Source organism: Haliotis rubra, unplaced genomic scaffold, assembly GCF_003918875.1.
Source record: "Haliotis rubra isolate DU_JTF1 unplaced genomic scaffold, ASM391887v1 Scf354, whole genome shotgun sequence".
Classification (NCBI taxonomy): domain Eukaryota; kingdom Metazoa; phylum Mollusca; class Gastropoda; order Lepetellida; family Haliotidae; genus Haliotis; species Haliotis rubra.
In genome coordinates this window covers 1,015,087-1,036,125 of record NW_025767029.1, presented here as the reverse complement: position 1 = coordinate 1,036,125, position 21,039 = coordinate 1,015,087, and the positions used below count along the sequence as shown (strand labels likewise).

The following is a 21,039-nucleotide window of genomic DNA, read 5'->3' as shown; positions in this document are numbered from 1 at the left end:
ATCAACCTACGACCTGTAACTCATCAAAGACTAACTTGTTTGAGTGGCATTTTAGAAGTTGAGACGTACAATATATAACAAGTTTTATAGATAACAACTTCTTTATTTTGGTGAGTGCGACGTTTCGATACAGATTCTTGTACCGTTGTCAAGCAAGAGTGATACATGAAGTGTAGGAGCTGCATATATATACTGTATATAACAATGAAACAACATAATAGACAAAGGAAACAACATAATTGCCATGATTGGCTAAGCAGTAAGCTGATGAAGCCAGTAAGTACATAAAGGATAGTGAATGGAAGCCAGAGATGTAGTTACAATGAGATGATTATACAATGGATGCGATGTTTATACAATAGACTGGGCTTGGTGGAGGAGTGGATCATAAGCAGATGGAATGAAGTATCCTTGGTCACGGTTGATGGTAGGCTTGTGGCGTTTGATCTGAATGGCTTCTGTGAGCTTGCGTTTAGTGAAGTCCGTTTGGTTGTTGGCGAGAATGGTGATGTCGGACTACTCTGTTGATTTTTATGACCGGCCGATCATGATTTCACGTACTGCCTCCACCCCGGCATGCGACAAAAGGGTGACAGTGCTGCTGCTTAGTCACTTAGTGTACATGCCACTAACTTGTGATTCCTTGGAACGTTGTTTTCATCGTTTGGGACTGGACTGTGTCCAAGCGTTTTTCAAAGTAGATGAACATAACAGTGACAACCTTGCGGGGAAGCTGGCAGAGATCAGAATTATTTTGTGAACGATGCAACGGGATATGATGGAGTATGACTATGAGTGGCATAAATGTGGTGTTTCGCCAGACCGTTCGATCTATCTTGCAAATTTCCCATTCTAAACGGGGAATCATATAATTGCATTTTTCGAGTTTAAATAAATGTTTTATCAGCATTTCCATCACGTCTGTTGTGTTGATATTAGTCATGTTGGTGGTCAAGCTGAAGTAGTGCGGCAGTGTTCTATACGTGCGCAGTGAAGCGCAATGAAATCAAACGCATTTTTAATCCAAAAATTTCCAATTGCCTATGTGGAATATTCGAAAATCAGCGTCAAAATCCACGGAGTTGTTATTATGATCCGCCACCATTGTGGTCAAACGGGAGTAGTTCTCACAATAAGATTTGTCAATGCGCGGTGAAGCGGCCTTACAATCAGATGAGCGTCAATCCACAATTGATGCCGTTTGATTTTTCTGAACAACGGTCAACCAGAATCTAGTATTTTCTTGATTCATGGTAGAATTGTGTTTTAATTATGTTTGATTTTTTGGTTGCATTTGACCTTTAAGCTATCACGAATAGCTTAGGAGATATGCTTCGGACAAAGTGTGACGGATGGACGGAACTCGTTTCTATATCCCCGGCAACTTCGTTGTTGCGGGGGATAAAAATGGTTTTCATGGCACCAATCAACCATTTTGCAAATCATGGAACGAGTCACTGACAAGTACACAACACCTGTCAATAGCAGGTATGGGATCCACAAGATGAAATGACATACTAAAACTTAGGATCCATGCTTACAATAAGCTTAGATATTTAAACCAAATTTGACCCCACGTCATAGGTTTCTGTTGAATCCATGATTTGATCCTCAGCAAAGTGTGAATAGTATACATATACGACACGTGAAGATCCGGGTTAGAATTGATCTTCAGTAACACATGCTTGTCATAAAAGGCGACTAATGGGATCGGGTGGTCAGGCTCGCTGACTCGGTTGACATGTCATTGTATCCAATTGCGTAGATCGATGCTCATGCTGTTGATCATTGGATTGTCTGTCTGGTCCTGACTTGATTATTTACAGACCATCGCCATATAGCTGGAATATTGCTGAGTGTGGCGTAAAACTAAACTCTCTCACTCATATACATATATACTGGGTTTAAACAAAGCATTTCCATCCTGCTGCTGCCAAGTTGTGGCTACTACAGATGGAACAATGGTGACTGCCAGGGCAAGTGCTGCAACATCCACCCCTGCTGCTACAAGGAGGCTGAACTAGCCCACACCATCACCTTCAGGTAATCACCACACACAAACATGGCCAACTGCAATATTATGCACACACAGTTTATTTATGAAGGAATATTAGGATACAAAACTAACGATAAAAGCATTGGACACAAATAACAAGTAGAGCCAAATACACAGGGCAGATTTCCTCAAAATAAGAACATAATGTATGAATGGACGACAGCAAAAATTAGCATAAACTGGTTTGAAAGTACTTTAGAGTGTGTGTAGTGTGTGTAAAGCTGGATAGGTGTATTAGGTGTGTACACGGTGGAGCCAGTGTATGTAGGTGTGTACCGGGTGTAGCCTAGGTGTATGTGGGTGCGTAATGGTGTAGCTAGGTGTATGTGGGTGTGTACGGGTGTAGCTAGGTGTATGTGGGTGTGTACGGGTGTAGCTAGCTGTATGTGGGTGTGTACTGGTGTAGCTAGCTGTATGTGGGTGTGTACGGGTGTAGCTAGCTGTATGTGGGTGTGTACGGGTGTAGCTAGCTGTATGTGGGAGTATTAATGGGTGTAGCTAGCTGTATGTGGGTGTGTACGGGTGTAGCTAGCTGTATGTGGGTGTGTACGGGTGTAGCTAGCTGTATGTGGGTGTGTACGGGTGTAGCTAGCTGTATGTGGATGGTTCATAACAACACATGAGCAAATGAACTGTGAATACCACTTGTGAGAACCAAATCTCTTCTGGTATCAGACTCTTTCTGAGCAATCACATTTTATGAATCTAGCATTGACAGGTCAACGAGAACTGTTTCTCTGTGACCAATATTACATTTTCTAGTGTGAAAACTTCATATTTGGTGCAGTAAGTCTAAGTCTAACAGTACTTCATCACTCTATATTGCTTGGGAACTAGTGGTGTGATACGTGTATCTACAGTTTGGGTCCTTGTAATTTGGCACGTGGTATGTTTACACATTTAAAGCTCATCTATTCTATGTTATCACTTGTGAAACAGATCAGTGATAACATGAGATATAAAAGCCGAAATCAAAAAGGAAATTGAGAAAACTGAGGAAGCAATCGAAAATGGGTGGCAAGAACTGCAAAATGCAGTGTATATTTTCATCAAGATCAACCAAAAACTGTCCTTGACAGAGTAGATCATTACAAAGAAAACTTAATTGAAATTGGTATAATCTGATAGTCAAGATCAAACTGGTCACAATCAGGAGCTGATAGTTCCCACCATCAGAAACAATAGCCACCATCAGAAGTAAATCAAAGTTGATCAGTGACCTGGTGGCCATGTTTTACATTGTGTACTACGGTTGGAGAAAGCGCATCTGGTGAACAGGGGCAGCCTACATCAGTATTAAAGAATAATTCACCTAAAATCCTTTAAAAGATTCCTACAGTAAGGTTATTTTAAAGTCTCATGACAAAAACACAAAAACAAAATGCTAAATGTATCTGGTTCTTATATACAGAAACTAAAATTACCATGCTGAAAAATGTAGATAGTAAAACCATAGTGCAGCTATATTGTATCTGTTGTGAGAGAACTTGCATGTTCATGTACAGGAGACAGTTCATCATACAATCTGGTCAATATTCACTTGGCTTCACATCAGTACTGACACAATTAAGGTAAAAGTGGGATTATTACAAACAATCTTATGGGTACTTTAACCACAGTTACTAAAGAGACAAATGTTTCCCTACAGTACTGAGTTGCCGGCCTGTATGATCAGTACGTGATAGGGGCCTACAGTACTGAGTTGCCGACCAGCATGATCAGTAATGCGATAGGGGCCTACACAGTACTGAGTTGTCGGCCTGTATGATCGCGCACGTGATAGGGGCCTACAGTACTGAGTTGCCGACCAGTATGATCAGTACGTGATAGGGGCCTACAGTACTGAGTTGCCGGCCTGTATGATCAGTACGTGATAGGGGCCTACAGTACTGAGTTGCCGGCCTGTATGATCAGTACGTGATAGGGGCCTACAGTACTGGAAGTTGCTCGGCCTGTATGATCAGCACGCGATAGGGCCTACAGTACTGAGTTGCCGGCCTGTATGATCAGTGCGTGATAGGGGCCTACAGTACTGAGTTGCCCGGCCTGTATGATCGTATGATCAGTACATGATAGGCCTACAGTACTGAGTTTGTCGGCCTGTATGATCAGTAACGCGATAGGCTACAGTACTGAGTTGTCGGGAGTATGATCAGTATGCGTGATAGGCGCTCACAGCAACTGAGTTGCCGGCCAGTATGATCAGCAATGATGATAGGGCTTCTACAGTACTGAGCGCCACGTATGATCAGTACGAAATCAGCATGCGAGGGCCTACGCCTACAGTACTGAGTTGCGGGCCAGTATGATCAGTAATGCGTGATAGGGCCTACAGTACTGAGTTGCCGCCAGTATGATCAGCAATGCGATAGGGGCCTACAGTACTGAGTTGCCGCCCTGTATGATCAGTATCGTGATAGGGGCCTACAGTACTGAGTTGCCGGCCTGTATGATCGCATGCGTGATAGGGGGCCTACAGTACTGAGTTGCGGCCTGTATGATCAGTCGCGTGATAGGGGCCTACAGTACTGAGTTGCTGTTTCACCAGTATGATCAGTACGCGATAGGGGCCTACAGTACTGAGTTGCCGGCCTGTGTGATCAGTAATGCGATAGGGCCTACAGTAATTGAGTTGCCGGCCTGTATGATCAGTACGCGATAGGGGCCTACCAGTACTGAGTTGCCGCACCAGCATGATCAGCAATGCGTGATCGGGGCCTACAGTACTGAGTTGTCGGCCTGTATGATCAGTGCATGCGATAGGGGCCTACAGTACTGAGTTGCCGCCTGTATGATCAGCACGCGATAGGGGCCTACAGTACTGGAGTTGCCGACCTGTGTGATCAGTGTCACGCGATCGGGCCTACAGTACTGAGTTGCCGACATCAGCATGATCAGTAACGCGGATAGGGCCTACAGTACTGAGTTGCCGGCCTGTATGATCAGTACATGATAGGGGCCTACAGTACTGAGCGTTGTCGACCAGTATGATCAGTACGCGATAGGGGCCTACAGTACTGAGCTGCCTATATCAGTATGATCAGTAATGCTGATGGGGCCTACAGTACTGAGTTGCCGACCGGTATGATCAGTGCGTGATAGGGGCCTACAGTACCTAGGTTGCTGAGCGCCAGTATGATCAGTGCGCGGATGGGGCCTACAGCAATGAGTTGCCGACCAGTATGAGCCAGTCATTGATAGGGGCCTACAGTACTGAGTTGCCGACCTGTATGATCAGTACGTGATAGGGGCCTACAGTACTGAGTTGCCGGCCTGTATGATCAGTACGTGATAGGGGCCTACAGTACTGAGTTGCCGACCTGTATGATCAGTACGTGATAGGGGCCTACAGTACTGAGTTGCCGACCAGTATGATCAGTACGTGATAGGGGCCTACAGCTTGCATCCAGCAGCAACACTTCCCACACAAGAACAAACCCACATTCATGACGTGTCTTTCTCTGCACTATTCTATTATAAAAATATAAAATCCATCAAGATTGTGTCTGTGAGGATTGAGAATTTTCACTGCATGTTAATTAACATTAACATTAACACTTTACATAATGCCGACGTGCATCAAGGTGGTGAGAACAGAGACATCAAAGTTGTCAACTGCCTTTACTCTTCCACTAAATAGTACAGTGATACCGCACATCAACAATGTACATCACAGGACACCATACATTATGTAAAGACCACTGTATGGTACGCTGTCAACAACCCAAGTCCCATCAATAAGACAGAAGATGAAGGTCGCTGTATTAACATTGTGCAATAGATGGAAACCACTAAACCCTAGTTAAACTGTTTAACTGCAAGACAAAATTGGTAAAAGTACACTTGAGTAAAACACATGTATATCATTTACAAGATAAACCAACAAAAAAGAAACAGGTTGGTCCAGAATATGTTATATCATACAAGACATTGTTTAGTTTAACATAACAATACAGAATTAGACAATACATAGCTGTAGGCCACCATTTAGGAAATGTGGTGAATTTGTTGACACTAGCCTACTCCTTGTCACCATGGTGATGCTTGCTCTCTTCTGCCATGTCAGGGGGCTCACATCCGACTCCATCGGGCCACCATGGCTTTACAGTTGGGGCAGGTGTGGATAACATCCTTGCAGCCATCCACGCAGAACGGGATTAGACAGCAGAAGAAATCACACCTGCAAACACACACTTCATGAAGAAGTCTTATACTAATGACACCTGCAAACACACACCTCATGAAGTAGTCTTATACTGACCACACCTGCAAACACACACCTCATGAAGTAGTCTTATACTGATGACACCTGCAAACACACACCTCGTGAAGTAGTCTTACACTGATGACACCTGCAAACACACACTTCATGAAGTAGTCTTATACTGATGACACCTGCAAACACACACCTCATGAAGTAGTCTTATACTGATGACACCTGCAAAACACACACTTCTTATGAATGTAGTCTTATACTGATGACACCTGCAAACACACACCTCATGAAGTAGTCTTATACTGATGACACCTACAAACACACACCTCGTGAAGTAGTCTTATACTGACCACACCTGCAAACACACACCTCATGAAGTAGTCTTATACTGATGACACCTACAAACACACACCACATGAAGTAGTCTTATACTGACCACACCTGCAAACACACACCTCATGGAAGTAGTCTCATACCGATACACCTGCAAACACACACCTCATGAAGTAGTCTTATACTGATGACACCTGGCAAACACACACCTCATGAAGTAGTCTTATACTGACCACACCTGCAAACACACCTCATGAAGTAGTCTTATACTGATGACACCTGCAAACACACCTCATGAAGTAGTCTTATACTGACCACACCTGCAAACACACACCTTGTGAAGTAGTCTTACACTGATGACACCTACAAACACACACCTCATGAAGAAGTCTTATACTGATGACACCTGCAAACACACACCTCATGAAGTAGTCTTATACTGATGACACCTACAAAACACACACCTCATGAAGTAGTCTTATACTGACCACACCTGCAAACACACACCTGACACCTGCAAACACACACTTCATGCAGTAGTCTTATACTGATGACACCTACAAACACACACCTCATGAAGTAGTCTTATACTGACCACACCTGCAAACACACACCTCATGAAGTAGTCTTATACTGACCACACCTGCAAACACACACCTCATGAAGTAGTCTTATACTGATGACACCTACAACACACACACCTCTGGTGAAGTAGTCTTGTATACTGATGACACCTGCAAAACACACACACCTGATGAAGTAGTCTTATACTGATGACACCTACAAACACACACCTCATGAAGTAGTCTTATACTGACCACACCTGCAAACACACACTTCATGAAGTAGTCTTATACTGACCACATCTACAAAAACACACCAGATGAAGTTGTCTTAAACTGACCACACCTGCGAACACACACCTCATGAAGTAGTCTTATACTGATGACACCTACAAACACACACCTCGTGAAGTAGTCTTACACTGATGACACCTACAAACACACACCTCATGAAGAAATCTTATACTGATGACACCTACAAACACACACCTCGTGAAGTAGTCTTATACTGACCACACCTGTAAACACACACCTCCAAACACACACCTCATGAATCATGAAGTAGTCTTATACTGATGACACCTACAAACACACACCTCATAAAGCAGTCTTATACTGACCACGCCTCCAAACACACCTGTCGTGAAGTGAAACACACACCTCACAAAGAGTAGTCTTATACTGATGACACCTACAAACACACACCTCATGAAGTAGTCTTTATACTGATGACACCTGCAAAACACACACCACATGAAGTAGTCTTATACTGACCACACCTGCAAACACACACCACATGAAGTAGTCATATACTGACCACACCTGCAAACACACACCTCCTTAGAGTAGTCTTATACTGACCACATCTACAAAACACACCAGATGAAGTTGTCTTATACTGACCACACCTGCACCTCATGAACCACACACCTCATGAAGTAGTCTTATACTGATGACACCTACAAAACACACACCTCGTTGAAGTAGTCTTACACTGATGACACCTGCAAACACACACCTCATGAAGAAATCTTCTACTGATGACACCTGCAAACACACACCTCGGTGGAAGTAGTCTTATACTGACCTGCAAACACACACCTGCAAACACACACCTCATGAAGTAGTCTTATACTGATGAGCCACACCTCGTAGGTAGTCTTATGCACCTGCAAACACACACCTCATGAAGTAGTCTTATACTGATGACACCTGCAAACACACACCTCATGAAGTAGTCTTATACTGATGACACCTACAAACACACACCTCATGGAAGTAGTCTTATACTGATGACACCTACAAACACACACCTCGTTGAAGTAGTCTTATACTGAGCCACACCTGCAAACACACACCTTGAGTAGTCTTATGCTGACCGACGCAAAACACACACCTCATGGAGAAGTAGTCTTATCATGGAAGTAGTCTGATGACACCTACAAACACACACCTCATGAAGTAGTCTTATGCTGATGACACCTGCAAACACACACCTCATGAAATAGTCTTATGCTGATGACACCTCCAAACACACACCTCGTGAAGTAGTCTTATACTGATGACACCTGCAAACACCCACACCTCATGAAGTACTTGTACTGAACACACACACCTCATGAAGTAGTCTTATACTGACATCTGCAAACACACACCTGTCTTAAACACACACCTACATCGGAAGTAGTCTTATACTGACCACACCTGCAAACACACACCTCATGCATTAACTGAAGTAGTCTTATACTGACCACACCTGCAAACACACACCTCATGGAAGTAGTCTTATACTGATGACACCTACAAACACACACCTCATGAAGTAGTCTTATACTGATGACACCTGCAAACACACACCTCATGAAGTAGTCTTATACTGATGACACCTGCAAACACACACCTCATGAAGTAGTCTTATACTGATGACACCTGCAAACACACACCTCATGAAGTAGTCTTATACTGACCACACCTGCAAACACACACCTACAAACACACACACACCTCATGAGTAGTCTTATACTGACCACACCTGCAAACACACACCTCATGAAGTAGTCTTTATACTGACCACACCTGCAAACACACACCTCATGAGTAGTCTTATACTGATTGACACCTGCAAACACACACCTCATGAAGTAGTCTTATACTGACCACACCTGCAAACACACACCTCATGAAGTAGTCTTACACTGATGACACCTGCAACACACACACCTCATGAAGTAGTCTTATACTGAGTGACACCTGCAAACACACCTACAAACACACACCTCATGGAAGTAGTCTTATACTGATGACACCTGCAAACACACCTCATGAAGTAGTCTTATACTGATGGCCACCTGCAAACACACACCTCATGAAGTAGTCTTATACTGATGACACCTACAAACACACACCTCATGAAGTAGTCTTATACTGATGACACCTGCAAACACACACACCTCATGAAGTAGTCTTATACTGATGACACCTGCAAACACACACCTCATGAAGTAGTCTTATACTGATGACACCTGCAAACACACACCTCATGAAGTAGTCTTATACTGATGACACCTCACCAAACACACACATGAAGTAGTCTTATACTGATGACACCACACACCTCATGGAAGTAGTCTTATACTGACCACACCTGCAAACAAACACACCTCATGAGTAGTCTTATACACTGATGACACCTGCAAAACACACCTCATGAAGTAGTCTTATACTGACCACACCTACAAACACACACCTCATGAAGTAGTCTTATGCTGATGACACCTACAAACACACACCTCATGAAGTAGTCTTACACTGATGACACCTGCAAACACACACCTCATGAAGTAGTCTTATACTGACCACACCTGCAAAACACACACTTCATGAAGTAGTCTTATACTGATGACACCTACAAACACACACCTCATGAAGTAGTCTTATGCAGGCCTGCAAAACACACACACTACTGATGACACCTGCAAACACACACCTCATGAAGTAGTCTTATACTGACCACACCTGCAAACACACACCTCATGAAGTAGTCTTATACTGACCACACCTGCAAACACACACCTCATGAAGTAGTCTTATACTGACCACACCTGCAAACACACACCTCATGAAGTAGTCTTATACTGATGACACCTGCAAACACACACCTCATGAAGTAGTCTTATACTGATGACACCTGCAAACACACACCTCATGAAGTAGTCTTATACTGATGACACCTGCAAACACACACCTACAAACACAAACACACCTCATGAAGTAGTCTTATACTGATGACACCTACAAACACACACCTCATGAAGTAGTCTTATACTGATGACACCTCACAAACACACACCTCATGAAGTAGTCTTATACTGATGACATCTGCAAACACACACCTCATGAAGTAGTCTTATAGTAGCCTGCAAACACACACCTCATGAAGTAGTCTTATGACACCTGCAAACACACACCTACAAACACACACCTCATGAAGTAGTCTTATACTGATGACACCTGCAAACACACACCTCGTGAAGTAGTCTTATACTGATGACACCTGCAAACACACACCTACAAACACACACCACATGAAGTAGTCTTATACTGACCACACCTGCAAACACACACCTCATGAAGTAGTCTTATACTGACCACACCTGCAAACACACACCTCATGAAGTAGTCTTATACTGACCACACCTACAAACACACACCTCATGAAGTAGTCTTATACTGATGACACCTACAAACACACACCTCATGAAGTAGTCTTATACTGATGACATCTACAAACACACACTTCATGAAGTAGTCTTATACTGATGACATCTACAAACACACACTTCATGAAGTAGTCTTATACTGATGACACCTACAAACACACACCTCATGAAGTAGTCTTACACTGACCACACCTGCAAACACACACCTACAAACACACACCACATGAAGTAGTCTTATACTGACTGACACCTGCAAACACACACCTCATGAAGTAGTCTTATACTGACCACACCTGCAAACACACACCTCATGAAGTAGTCTTATACTGATGACACCTACAAACACACACCTCATGAAGTAGTCTTATACTGATGACACCTACAAACACACACCTCATGAAGTAGTCTTATACTGACCACACCTGCAAACACACACCTCATGAAGTAGTCTTATACTGACCACACCTGCAAACACACACCTCATGAAGTAGTCTTACACTGATGACACCTGCAAACACACACCTCATGAAGTAGTCTTATACTGATGACACCTACAAACACACACCTACAAACACACACCTCATGAAGTAGTCTTATACTGATGACACCTACAAACACACACCTCGTGAAGTAGTCTTATACTGATGACACCTACAAACACACACCTCATGAAGTAGTCTCATACTGATGACATCTACAAACACACACCTCATGAAGTAGTCTTATACTGATGACACCTGCAAACACACACCTACAAACACACACCTCATGAAGTAGTCTTATACTGATGACACCTGCAAACACACACCTCATGAAGTAGTCTTATACTGATGACACCTACAAACACACACCTCATGAAGTAGTCTTATACTGATGACATCTACAAACACACACTTCATGAAGTAGTCTTACACTGATGACACCTGCAAACACACACCTCATGAAGTAGTCTTATACTGATGACATCTACAAACACACACCTCATGAAGTAGTCTTATACTGATGACATCTACAAACACACACCTCATGAAGTAGTCTTATACTGATGACACCTACAAACACACACCTCATGAAGTAGTCTTATACTGACGGCTTGTGCATGAGTGCATTGCTTAATACTCACTGTGCTAATGCAAACTAGTTGACATCTTATCCAACTGGTTGTTCATGTAACACACTCTCACAATTGGTTAGAAATATCTAATCCTTTCCACTATTCCCTTGTCCAGGACAAAGCATAGTGTGTATGCTAAACACTGGGAAACACCAGACTTGTCGCATCTTGGTCTTTGAAATGCTGCATGATAATGCCTCTCAATTTTTATGAATAAGGTCAATGCACAAAATCACCTGCTAAAATGCGTGCACCGTCATGGACCAGACTCAGGTCATAAAAGAGAATGATATTTCTGTGGAAGAGGTGAGGTGAAATTGGGTTTAACGTCGTGCTTGAGAATATTTCGCTCATATGACAACGTGCATAAGTGTGTATGTGCGGCTGCTTGTACTAGCCCAGACTTAAGCTGGTTTTATAGTGCTAGCTCACTGAGATACCATGCCGCAGTGAAGCATGAATACCCCACTCAGACACAGTATACTGACTCTGAGCCGACCAGTCCCTTCTTGTACCCATTAATGCCGAGCGCCAGGCAGGGACCAACAAGTACCATATTTTAACGTCTTTTGGTATGACGCGGTCGGGGATTGAACCCGCGACCTTCCGCTCTCCGGGCGGACGCTCTAACCACTACACCACGGAGGCGGTCTTCTGTGGAAGAACGAGCTACACGTGCTGTATGGACGCTGACGTGTATTGGCACACAGCTGTGTGGGTACAGAGCTGCGTGGGTAGAGGGCTGTGTGGGTACAGAGCTGTGTGGGGGCAGAGCTGCGTGGGTAGAGGGCTGTGTGGGTACAGAGCTGTGTGGGTACAGGGCTGTGTGGGCACAGAGCTGTGTGGGATAGGGCTGTGTGGGTACAGAGCTGTATGGGCACAGAGTTTTATAGGCACAGAACGGTGACAATGACAAGGGAAGATGATGGAAACTGTGGTGCATTGGGTCAAGTGTTTTAAAACTGGAAATATACTGTTGGTTCCAACAGGGATTGATAGTATAGGGAGAGAGTGAGTGAGCTCAGTGTTACGCCACTTTTAACCATATTCCAGCTATACCACAGCAGGGGATACGAGAAATGGGAGTATAAGGAGAGATGCAAAGTGTGATATATAATAGGTATAAAAACACAAAGCTATACTAACTACTAGTACTACTAAATACCACCACTACTACTACTAACTACTAACTACTGCTACTACTGCTACTGCTACTGCTACTGCTACTACAAATGTATGGACAAATTTCAGATGTTAACTGTCAATGTGAACAATTCTTAAAAGTTTATGATCACCCTACATCAACAGATCAAACAACTCGGTCCACCTACCCACAAACAGGCTCACACAATCCATCCAGACCCACCTACCTCACAAACAGGCTCACACAATTCGACCAGGCACACCTACCCAACAAACAGGCTCACACAATCCAACCATGCACACCTACCCCACAAACAGGCTCACACAATCCACCCAGACCCACGTACCCAACAAAACAGCTTCACACCATTCGATCAGGCACACCTAACGAACAAACCAGGCTCACACAATCCAATCAGACACACCTACCCCACAAACAGGCTCACACAATCCACTCAGACCAACCTACCCAACTAAACACACTCACACAATTCGACCAGACACACCTACCCAAAAACCAGCTTCACACCATTCGACCAAGCACACCTACCCAACAAACCAGGCTCACACAATCCAATCAGACACACCTACCCAACTAAACAGGCTCACACAATCCAACCAAGCACATCTACCCAACAAAACGGGCTCACACAATCCAACCAAGCACATCTACCCAACAAAACGGGCTCACACAATCCAACCAAGCACACCTACCCAACAAGGCACAGGATGAGACAGATGACCCAGGTAAACGTGCCATTGTCATAGTGAGTTGCCGTGACGATCTGTGCGGCACAGTGTGGACACTGGGTCTGTACCGGTGCCTCCCTGAACTGCTGTACGACAGCGATGGTAGGCTGTTGGACCACCACAGTGGTGCTTGTCTGTCCCTGTGTGTAACCGGGCTGACCTGCAACATATCCTCATACCATCAGCACAGTTTATACAGACTTGCCAGTCCTTCTATAAGACAGGTTCATCTTTATGAAAATAGTTTTCTTTAAAGTATATCTTGAGCGAATACAAAAGGTAGGGACTCATTTCAAGAGATATTATACACTAAACAGCAAAAAATACAAGATCTTACAAGAGACCTAAATAATCAAGACATTTCTAAGATGAATTTTCTAGACCATTCTAAGACAGGACTCAACATTCCCTGCCTTCATAAGACAGAACTCAACATTCTAAGCCGTTATGAGATAGAAATCAACTATCCCTGCCTAGGTAAAATGGACCTCAACATTCCCTGCCATGGTAAGATGGACCTCAACATTCCCTGCCTTGGTAAGATGGACCTCAACATTCCCTGCCATGTAAGATGGACCTCAACATTCCCTGCCTTGTAAGATAGACCTCAACATTACTTGCCTTGTAAGATGGACCTCAACATTACCTGCCTTGTAAGATAGACCTCAACATTCCCTGCCTTGTAAGATGGACCTCAACATTCCCTGCCATGGTAAGATAGACCTCAACATTCCCTGCCTTGGTAAGATGGACCTCAACATTCCCTGCCTTGGACCTCAACATTCCCTGGCTTGTAAGATGGACCTCAACATTCCCTGCCATGGTAAGATGGACCTCAACATTCCCTGCCTACCTCAACATTCCCTGCCTTGGTAAGATGGACCTCAACATTCCTGCCATGTAAGATGACCTCCAACATTCCCTGCCTTGTAAGATGGACCTGTAAGATGGACCTCAACATTACCTGCCTTGTAAGATGGCAACATTACCTGCCTTGTAAGATGGACCTCAACATTACCTGCCTTGTAAGATGCCTGCCATGGTAAGATGGACCTCAACATTCCCTGCCTTGTAAGATGGACCTCAACATTCCCTGCCTTGGTAAGATGGACCTCAACATTACCCCTGCCTTGTAAGATGGACCTTGTAAGATCAACATTCCCTGCCTTGTAAGATAGACCACAACATTCCCTGCCTTGTAAGATGGACCTCAACATTACCTGCCTTGTAAGATGGACCTCAACATTCCCTGCCTTGTAAGATGGACCTCAACATTCCCTGCCTTGGTAAGATGGACCTCAACATTCCCTGCCTTGTAAAGATGGACCTCAACATTCCCTGCCTGGACCTCAACTCCTGCCTTGTAAGATGGACCTCAACATTCCCTGCCTTGGTAAGATGGACCTCAACATTCCCCTGACCTCAACATTCCCTGCCCTTGGTAAGATGGACCTCATGGACCTCAACATTCCCTGCCTTGGTAAGATGGACCTCAACATTCCCTGCCTTGTAAGATGGACCTCAACATTCCCTGCCTTGTAAGATGGACCTCAACATTCCCTGCCTTGGTAAGATGGACCTCAACATTCCCTGCCTTGTAAGATGGACCTCAACATTCCCTGCCTTGGTAAGATGGACCTCAACATTCCCTGCCTTGGTAAGATGGACCTCAACATTACCTGCCTTGTAAGATGGACCTCAACATTCCCTGCCTTGGTAAGATGGACCTCAACATTCCCTGCCTTGTAAGATGGACCTCAACATTCCCTGCCTTGTAAGATGGACCTCCATTCCCTGCCTTGTAAGATGGACCTCAACATTCCCTGCCTTGGTAAGATGGACCTCAACATTCCCTGCCTTGTAAGATGGACCTCAACATTCCCTGCCTCTTAAGATGGACCTCAACATTCCCTGCCTTGGTAAGATGGACCTCAACATTCCCTGCCTTGTAAGATGGACCTCAACATTCCCTGCCTTGTAAGATGGACCTCAACATTCCCTGCCTTGGTAAGATGGACCTCAACATTACCTGCCTTGTAAGATGGCCATTCCCTGTATGGTAAGATGGACCTCAACATTCCCTGCCTTGTAAGATGGACCTCAACATTCCCTGCCTTGGTAAGATGGACCTCAACATTCCCTGCCTTGGTAAGATGGACCTCAACATTCCCTGCCTTGTAAGATGGACCTCAACATTACCTGCCTTGTAAGATGGACCTCAACATTCCCTGCCTTGTAGAGATGGATGGACCTCAACATTCCCTGCCTTGGTAAGATGGACCTCAACATTCCCTGCCTTGTAAGATGGACCTCAACATTCCCTGCCTTGTAAGATGGACCTCAACATTCCCTGCCTTGTAAGATGGACCTCAACATTCCCTGCCTTGTAAGATGGACCTCAACATTCCCTGCCTTGGTAAGATGGATCTCAACATTCCCTGCCTTGGTAAGATGGACCTCAACATTTCCTGCCTCTTAAGATGGACCTCACCATTCCCTGCCTTGGTAAGATGGACCTTAACATTACCTGCCTTGTATGATAGTCCTCAACATTCCCTGCCTTGTAAGATGGACTTCAACATTCCCTATGGGACTATGCTATAGATACACAGAACAGTTTTAAACGTTTCACAGTATTGTCCTGTCAAGGGTTTCACACTGACAAATTCTTAACATCAACAGCCTTTAGTATTTGTGCCTGTATCAATATTTAGAATACGTTTGGAGCTACTAATGTTGCCTTGATAATGAATATTTCTCAATCATGAGCTAGTTACTGCAATAAACATATATCCTAAAAAAAAAGATAAAAAATGTTAATATTTTGTAAACAAACATAAAAGAAAAATAATGAAACTTGTCACTATATACTCTACCATCGAAAAAAATTATTTCATTTCTAATAACAAGAATCGATTCACAAAAGGTTTAAGATAATGACAATGATCAGTTTGAACATGGCTTCCACTTGGTCACATGGCCAGGTGAGCCAAATATAATAGACTGATGCTGCAAGAGTGGTAACCAAAGACAAGTAAATATCAGGAATCACGTCTAAATGCCTAGTTCATTCAAGACAGTAAAATGTTGTGTTGGATGTAAATTCAACTGCTTAGTACCAATTGCAGTTGGTGGCCGAATGCCCCTTAATGAACCCCAAAAAGTGTACATATGCCAGAATAATACCTATCTGCAAAATGGGACTACACACCACAACCAAGAAGATTGGGCAAACTAAATCCTTGTTTCTGAATGTACCTCAACAAAAAGTACAGGGTTCAAAATAAGGACAGGAGTTAAGGGTCTTGAGCAGCAGGTCACATTGACTGGATCAAAGGTCAAGATCCCCATCTCCAGATGAAGATTGTTGACCACCAGCCCACTGGATGAGGGAATTTAGCTTACATGCAACACGGGGACACAATCTGTCAGAAAGAGCAGACGTCACACAGTCACCATCATGGCAGTGTTGCTTTCTTCAGCTTACTGACAGTGTCCTTAGCAGCATAAGAATGGTTGCACAGAGGCGGTATTCATATCAATATCACATCTTGAGGTCACTGTGAACTATATTGTGCCAGGGAAAGAAAACCAAAAATAACCGTAACAAATGAAATCGTATCAATTGGAAGACAAAGGAAACAACATATAGATTTACAAAGTGAAAGAAACTGAGTGATAATGTCTATGTATGGAGAAACAGTGAGTTTGTTACAGACACTGGTTACAGGTGTCACTACAGACACTGGTTACAGGTGTCACTACAGACACTGGTTACAGGTGTCACTACAGACACTGGTTACAGGTGTCACTACAGACACTGGTTACAGGTGTCACATTCAAGTATGGTGTTCAAACAGGCAGAAAGTCAATCAAATGCACATTTACTTTTAACATAAACTAATTTAAAAGACTCAAATCCAGGTATCAATGTACAAAAGCCAATGAAAGATCAATAGCACTGAACAAATCCAGTAAATCAATTCTCTGAATAAACATGATATCTGTTTGACACATTCCTATGCGAGTCACTAAGAGTCATTATAAGTGAATGATACTGATTTTCCAACTGGCTAAATTAAGTCAACTGTTTGAACACTCATACAGAACATGTAAACAACACAACCAGCACCAAGATATTGTAATCAAAACCAGTGAATAGAAGTGGCCAACAAATCACTTCTGATGGCCACAAACATCAAGGGGTTGAACAAGGTTAACAATCAATGACTGACAAATAAACTATCAGACCTTCTTCCTTACACACCTGGCTGACTGTAACCATGGTAACCTGAAATATTAACACAATGAAGCACAAGGATTAAAAGAAATGAAACCACCACAAATCGACATATCAAGGATGACTTGACAATATTTACACAGTACCATATTGCTGCATAGCTGATTAATGCACGTTGCCATGTGGAACGTCACAAAATGTCAAATTAAATTGAACTGAACTGATTAGTCAGACTTATAATCTGGACAGCAGAAACAAAACATTCAGGAATTACTGACATTAATGTTAAAACTTAGCATTAATCCAGCCATTAAGAGATGCTATATATATTTAATATTCTGGTTATGGTCTTACAAAGGGCACCAACTAACATAGGTCAAGTAGCATGCAGTATGGTACAACACAATAAAGACTGCATCCCACCACCAAGATATTGAAATGGTGTTAACACAAAGTACCCCTGCCAAAATGTATTGGGAGTTGAAGCAAGTGCTGACTACATAAAATACACAAATCAGATACACCACTCTACATAATGTAAAAACACTTGCAGAACAAGCTGCAGGATGTCTTCTACAGGACAAGTTGCAGGAAGTCCTCAACAGAACAAGCTGCAGGAGGTCCACAACAGAACAAGCTGCATGAAGTCCTAAACAGAACAAGCTGCAGGATGCCCCCAACAGAAAAAGTTACAGGATGTCCTCAAAAGAACAGCCTAGAGGAAGTTCTCAACAAAACAAGCTGCAGGATAGCTTCAACAGAACAAGCTGCAGGAAGTCCTCAACAGAACAAGCTGCAGGATGCCCCAACAGAAAAAGCTACAGGATGTCCTCAACAGAACAAGCTGCAGGATGTTCTCGGATAGCTTCAAGACAAGAAGCTGCAGGAGTTCCACAACAGAACAAGCTGCAGGATGTCCTCAACAGAACAAGCTGCAGGATGTCTTCTACAGAACAAGCTGCAGGATGTCCTCAACAGAACAGGCTGCAGGATGTCCACAACAGTACAAGCTGCAGGATGTCCTCAACAGAACAAGCTGCAGGATGTCCTCAACAGAAAAGGCTACTGGAAGTCCTCAACAAAACAAGCTGCCGGATGTCTTCAAGACAACAAGCTGCATGAGTTCCACAACAGAACAAGCTGCAGGACGTCCTCTACAGAACAAGCTGCAGGATGTCCTTTACAGAACAAGCTGCAGGATGTCCTCAGCACAACAAGCTGCAGGATGTCCTCAACAGAACAAGATACAGGAAGTCCACAACAGAACAAGCTGCAGGATGTCCACAACAGAACAAGCTGCAGGATGTCCTCAACAGAACAGGCTGCAGGATGTCCTCAACAGAACAAGCTGCAGGAAGTCCACAACAGAACAAGCTGCAGGATGTCCTCAACAGAACAAGATACAGGAAGTCCACAACAGAACAAGCTGCAGGATGTCCTCAACAGATCAAGCTGCAGGGGGGCTACAACAGAACAAACTACAGGAAGTCCACACCAAAACAAGCTGCAGGATGTCCTCAGAAGAACAAGCTGCAGGATGTCCACAACAGAAAAAGCTGCAGGATGTCCTCAACAGAACAAGCTGCAGGAGGTCCTCAACAGAACAAGCTGCAGGATGTCCACAACAGAACAAGCTGCAGGATGTCCACAACAGAACAAGCTGCAGGATGTCCACAACAGAAAAAGCAGCAGGAAGTCCTCAACAGAACAATCTGCAGGAAGTCCACAACACAACAAGATGCAGGGAGTCCACAACAGAACAAGCTGCAGGATGTCCTCAACAGTACAAGCTGCAGGAGCTCTACAACAGAACAAACTACAGGAGGTCTACACCAGAACAAGCTGCAGCAAGTCCACACCAGAACAAGCAGCAGGATGTCCTCAACAGAACAATCTGCAGGAAGTCCTCAACACAACAAGCTGCAGGTGATCCACAACAGAACAAGCTGCAGGATGTCCTCAACAGAAAAAGCTACAGGAAGTCTACAACAGAACAAGCTGCAGGATGTCCTCAACACAACAAGATGCAGGAGGTCCACAACAGTACAAGCTGCAGGATGTTCTCAACAGAACAAGCTGCAGGATGTGCTCTACAGAACAAGCTGCAACAGAACAAACTACAGGATGTCTACAACAGAACAAGCTGCAGGAAGTCCACAACAGAACAAGCTGCAGGATGGAAGTCCTCAACAGAACAAGATACAGGAAGTCCACAACAGAACAAGCTGCAGGATGTCCAACAACAGAACAAGCTGCAGGTTGTCCTCAGCACAACAAGCTGCAGGATGTCCTCAACAGAACAAGATACAGGAAGTCCACAACAGAACAAGCTGCAGGATGTCCTCAACAGAACAAGATACAGGAAGTCCACAACAGAACAAGCTGCAGGATGTCCTCAACAGATCAAACTGCAGGGGGGCTACAACAGAACAAACTACAGGAAGTCCACACCAAAACAAGCTGCAGGATGTCCTCAGAAGAACAAGCTCCAGGATGTCCACAACAGAAAAAGCTGCAGGATGTCCTCAACAGAACAGGCTATAGGAAGTCCTCAACAGAACAAGTTGCAAGTCCACAACAGAACAAGGAAGTCAACACAACAAGCTGCAGGATATCCACAACAGAACAAGCTGCAGGATGTCCACAACAGAAAAAGCTACAGGATGTCCTCAAAACAACAGTAACAGGAGGTCCAAACACAACAAGATGCAGGAGATACCTCAACAGTACAAGCTGCAGGATGTCCTCAACAGTACAAGCTGCAGGATCTCTACAACAGAACAAACTACAGGAGGTCTACACCAGAACAAGCTGCAGCAAGTCCACACCAGAACAAGCTGCAGGATGTCCTCAACAGAACAATCTGCAGGAAGTCCTCAACACAACAAGCTGCAGGTGATCCACA

General features: G+C 43.9%; 1 protein-coding gene and 5 long non-coding RNA genes across 15 annotated transcripts in view; 1 reads left to right on the top strand and 5 right to left on the bottom strand.

The window, feature by feature from the left end:
• Window positions 1-2,371: 2,371 nt before the first annotated feature.
• On the top strand, window positions 2,372-2,884 carry LOC124285175. The gene is made up of 2 exons (XR_006900745.1): window positions 2,372-2,406; window positions 2,559-2,884. It is a non-coding gene; the product is annotated as an uncharacterized LOC124285175 (long non-coding RNA).
• On the bottom strand, window positions 2,418-4,068 carry LOC124285174. The gene is made up of 2 exons (XR_006900744.1): window positions 3,865-4,068; window positions 2,418-3,719 (listed from the first exon to the last, which is right to left on the bottom strand). It is a non-coding gene; the product is annotated as an uncharacterized LOC124285174 (long non-coding RNA).
• A 1,201-nt stretch (window positions 4,069-5,269) lies between these two features.
• Window positions 5,270-21,039, bottom strand: part of LOC124285172 (cell death-inducing p53-target protein 1-like) — a 44,045-nt gene continuing 28,275 nt past the window's right edge. For 4 of the 8 annotated variants that reach the window (XM_046721359.1, XM_046721360.1, XM_046721361.1 and 1 more), the window contains 2 exons: window positions 13,859-14,054; window positions 5,519-6,236 (listed from right to left, as the gene is read on the bottom strand). In XM_046721359.1, the coding sequence (XP_046577315.1) occupies window positions 6,128-6,236; window positions 13,859-14,054 (305 nt within the window). In that variant the 3' untranslated portion in view covers window positions 5,519-6,127. Of the gene's footprint in view, window positions 6,237-13,858; window positions 14,055-18,161; window positions 18,186-21,039 lie in introns of all 8 variants that reach the window. The other 4 variants (XM_046721357.1, XM_046721358.1, XM_046721355.1 and 1 more) reach the window with 2 other exon arrangements.
• Window positions 6,845-7,273, bottom strand: LOC124285177. Its single transcript, XR_006900749.1, has 3 exons — window positions 7,220-7,273; window positions 6,895-6,939; window positions 6,845-6,855 (listed from the first exon to the last, which is right to left on the bottom strand). It is a non-coding gene; the product is annotated as an uncharacterized LOC124285177 (long non-coding RNA).
• On the bottom strand, window positions 9,675-10,271 carry LOC124285178. The gene is made up of 3 exons (XR_006900750.1): window positions 10,227-10,271; window positions 9,872-9,900; window positions 9,675-9,704 (listed from the first exon to the last, which is right to left on the bottom strand). It is a non-coding gene; the product is annotated as an uncharacterized LOC124285178 (long non-coding RNA).
• Window positions 14,519-15,479, bottom strand: LOC124285176. 3 transcript variants are annotated; one of them, XR_006900747.1, is made up of 3 exons: window positions 15,356-15,479; window positions 15,115-15,161; window positions 14,519-14,658 (listed from the first exon to the last, which is right to left on the bottom strand). It is a non-coding gene; the product is annotated as an uncharacterized LOC124285176 (long non-coding RNA). The 3 variants fall into 3 exon arrangements; XR_006900746.1 differs by having other exon boundaries at window positions 15,115-15,191; window positions 15,386-15,475; XR_006900748.1 differs by having other exon boundaries at window positions 15,386-15,444.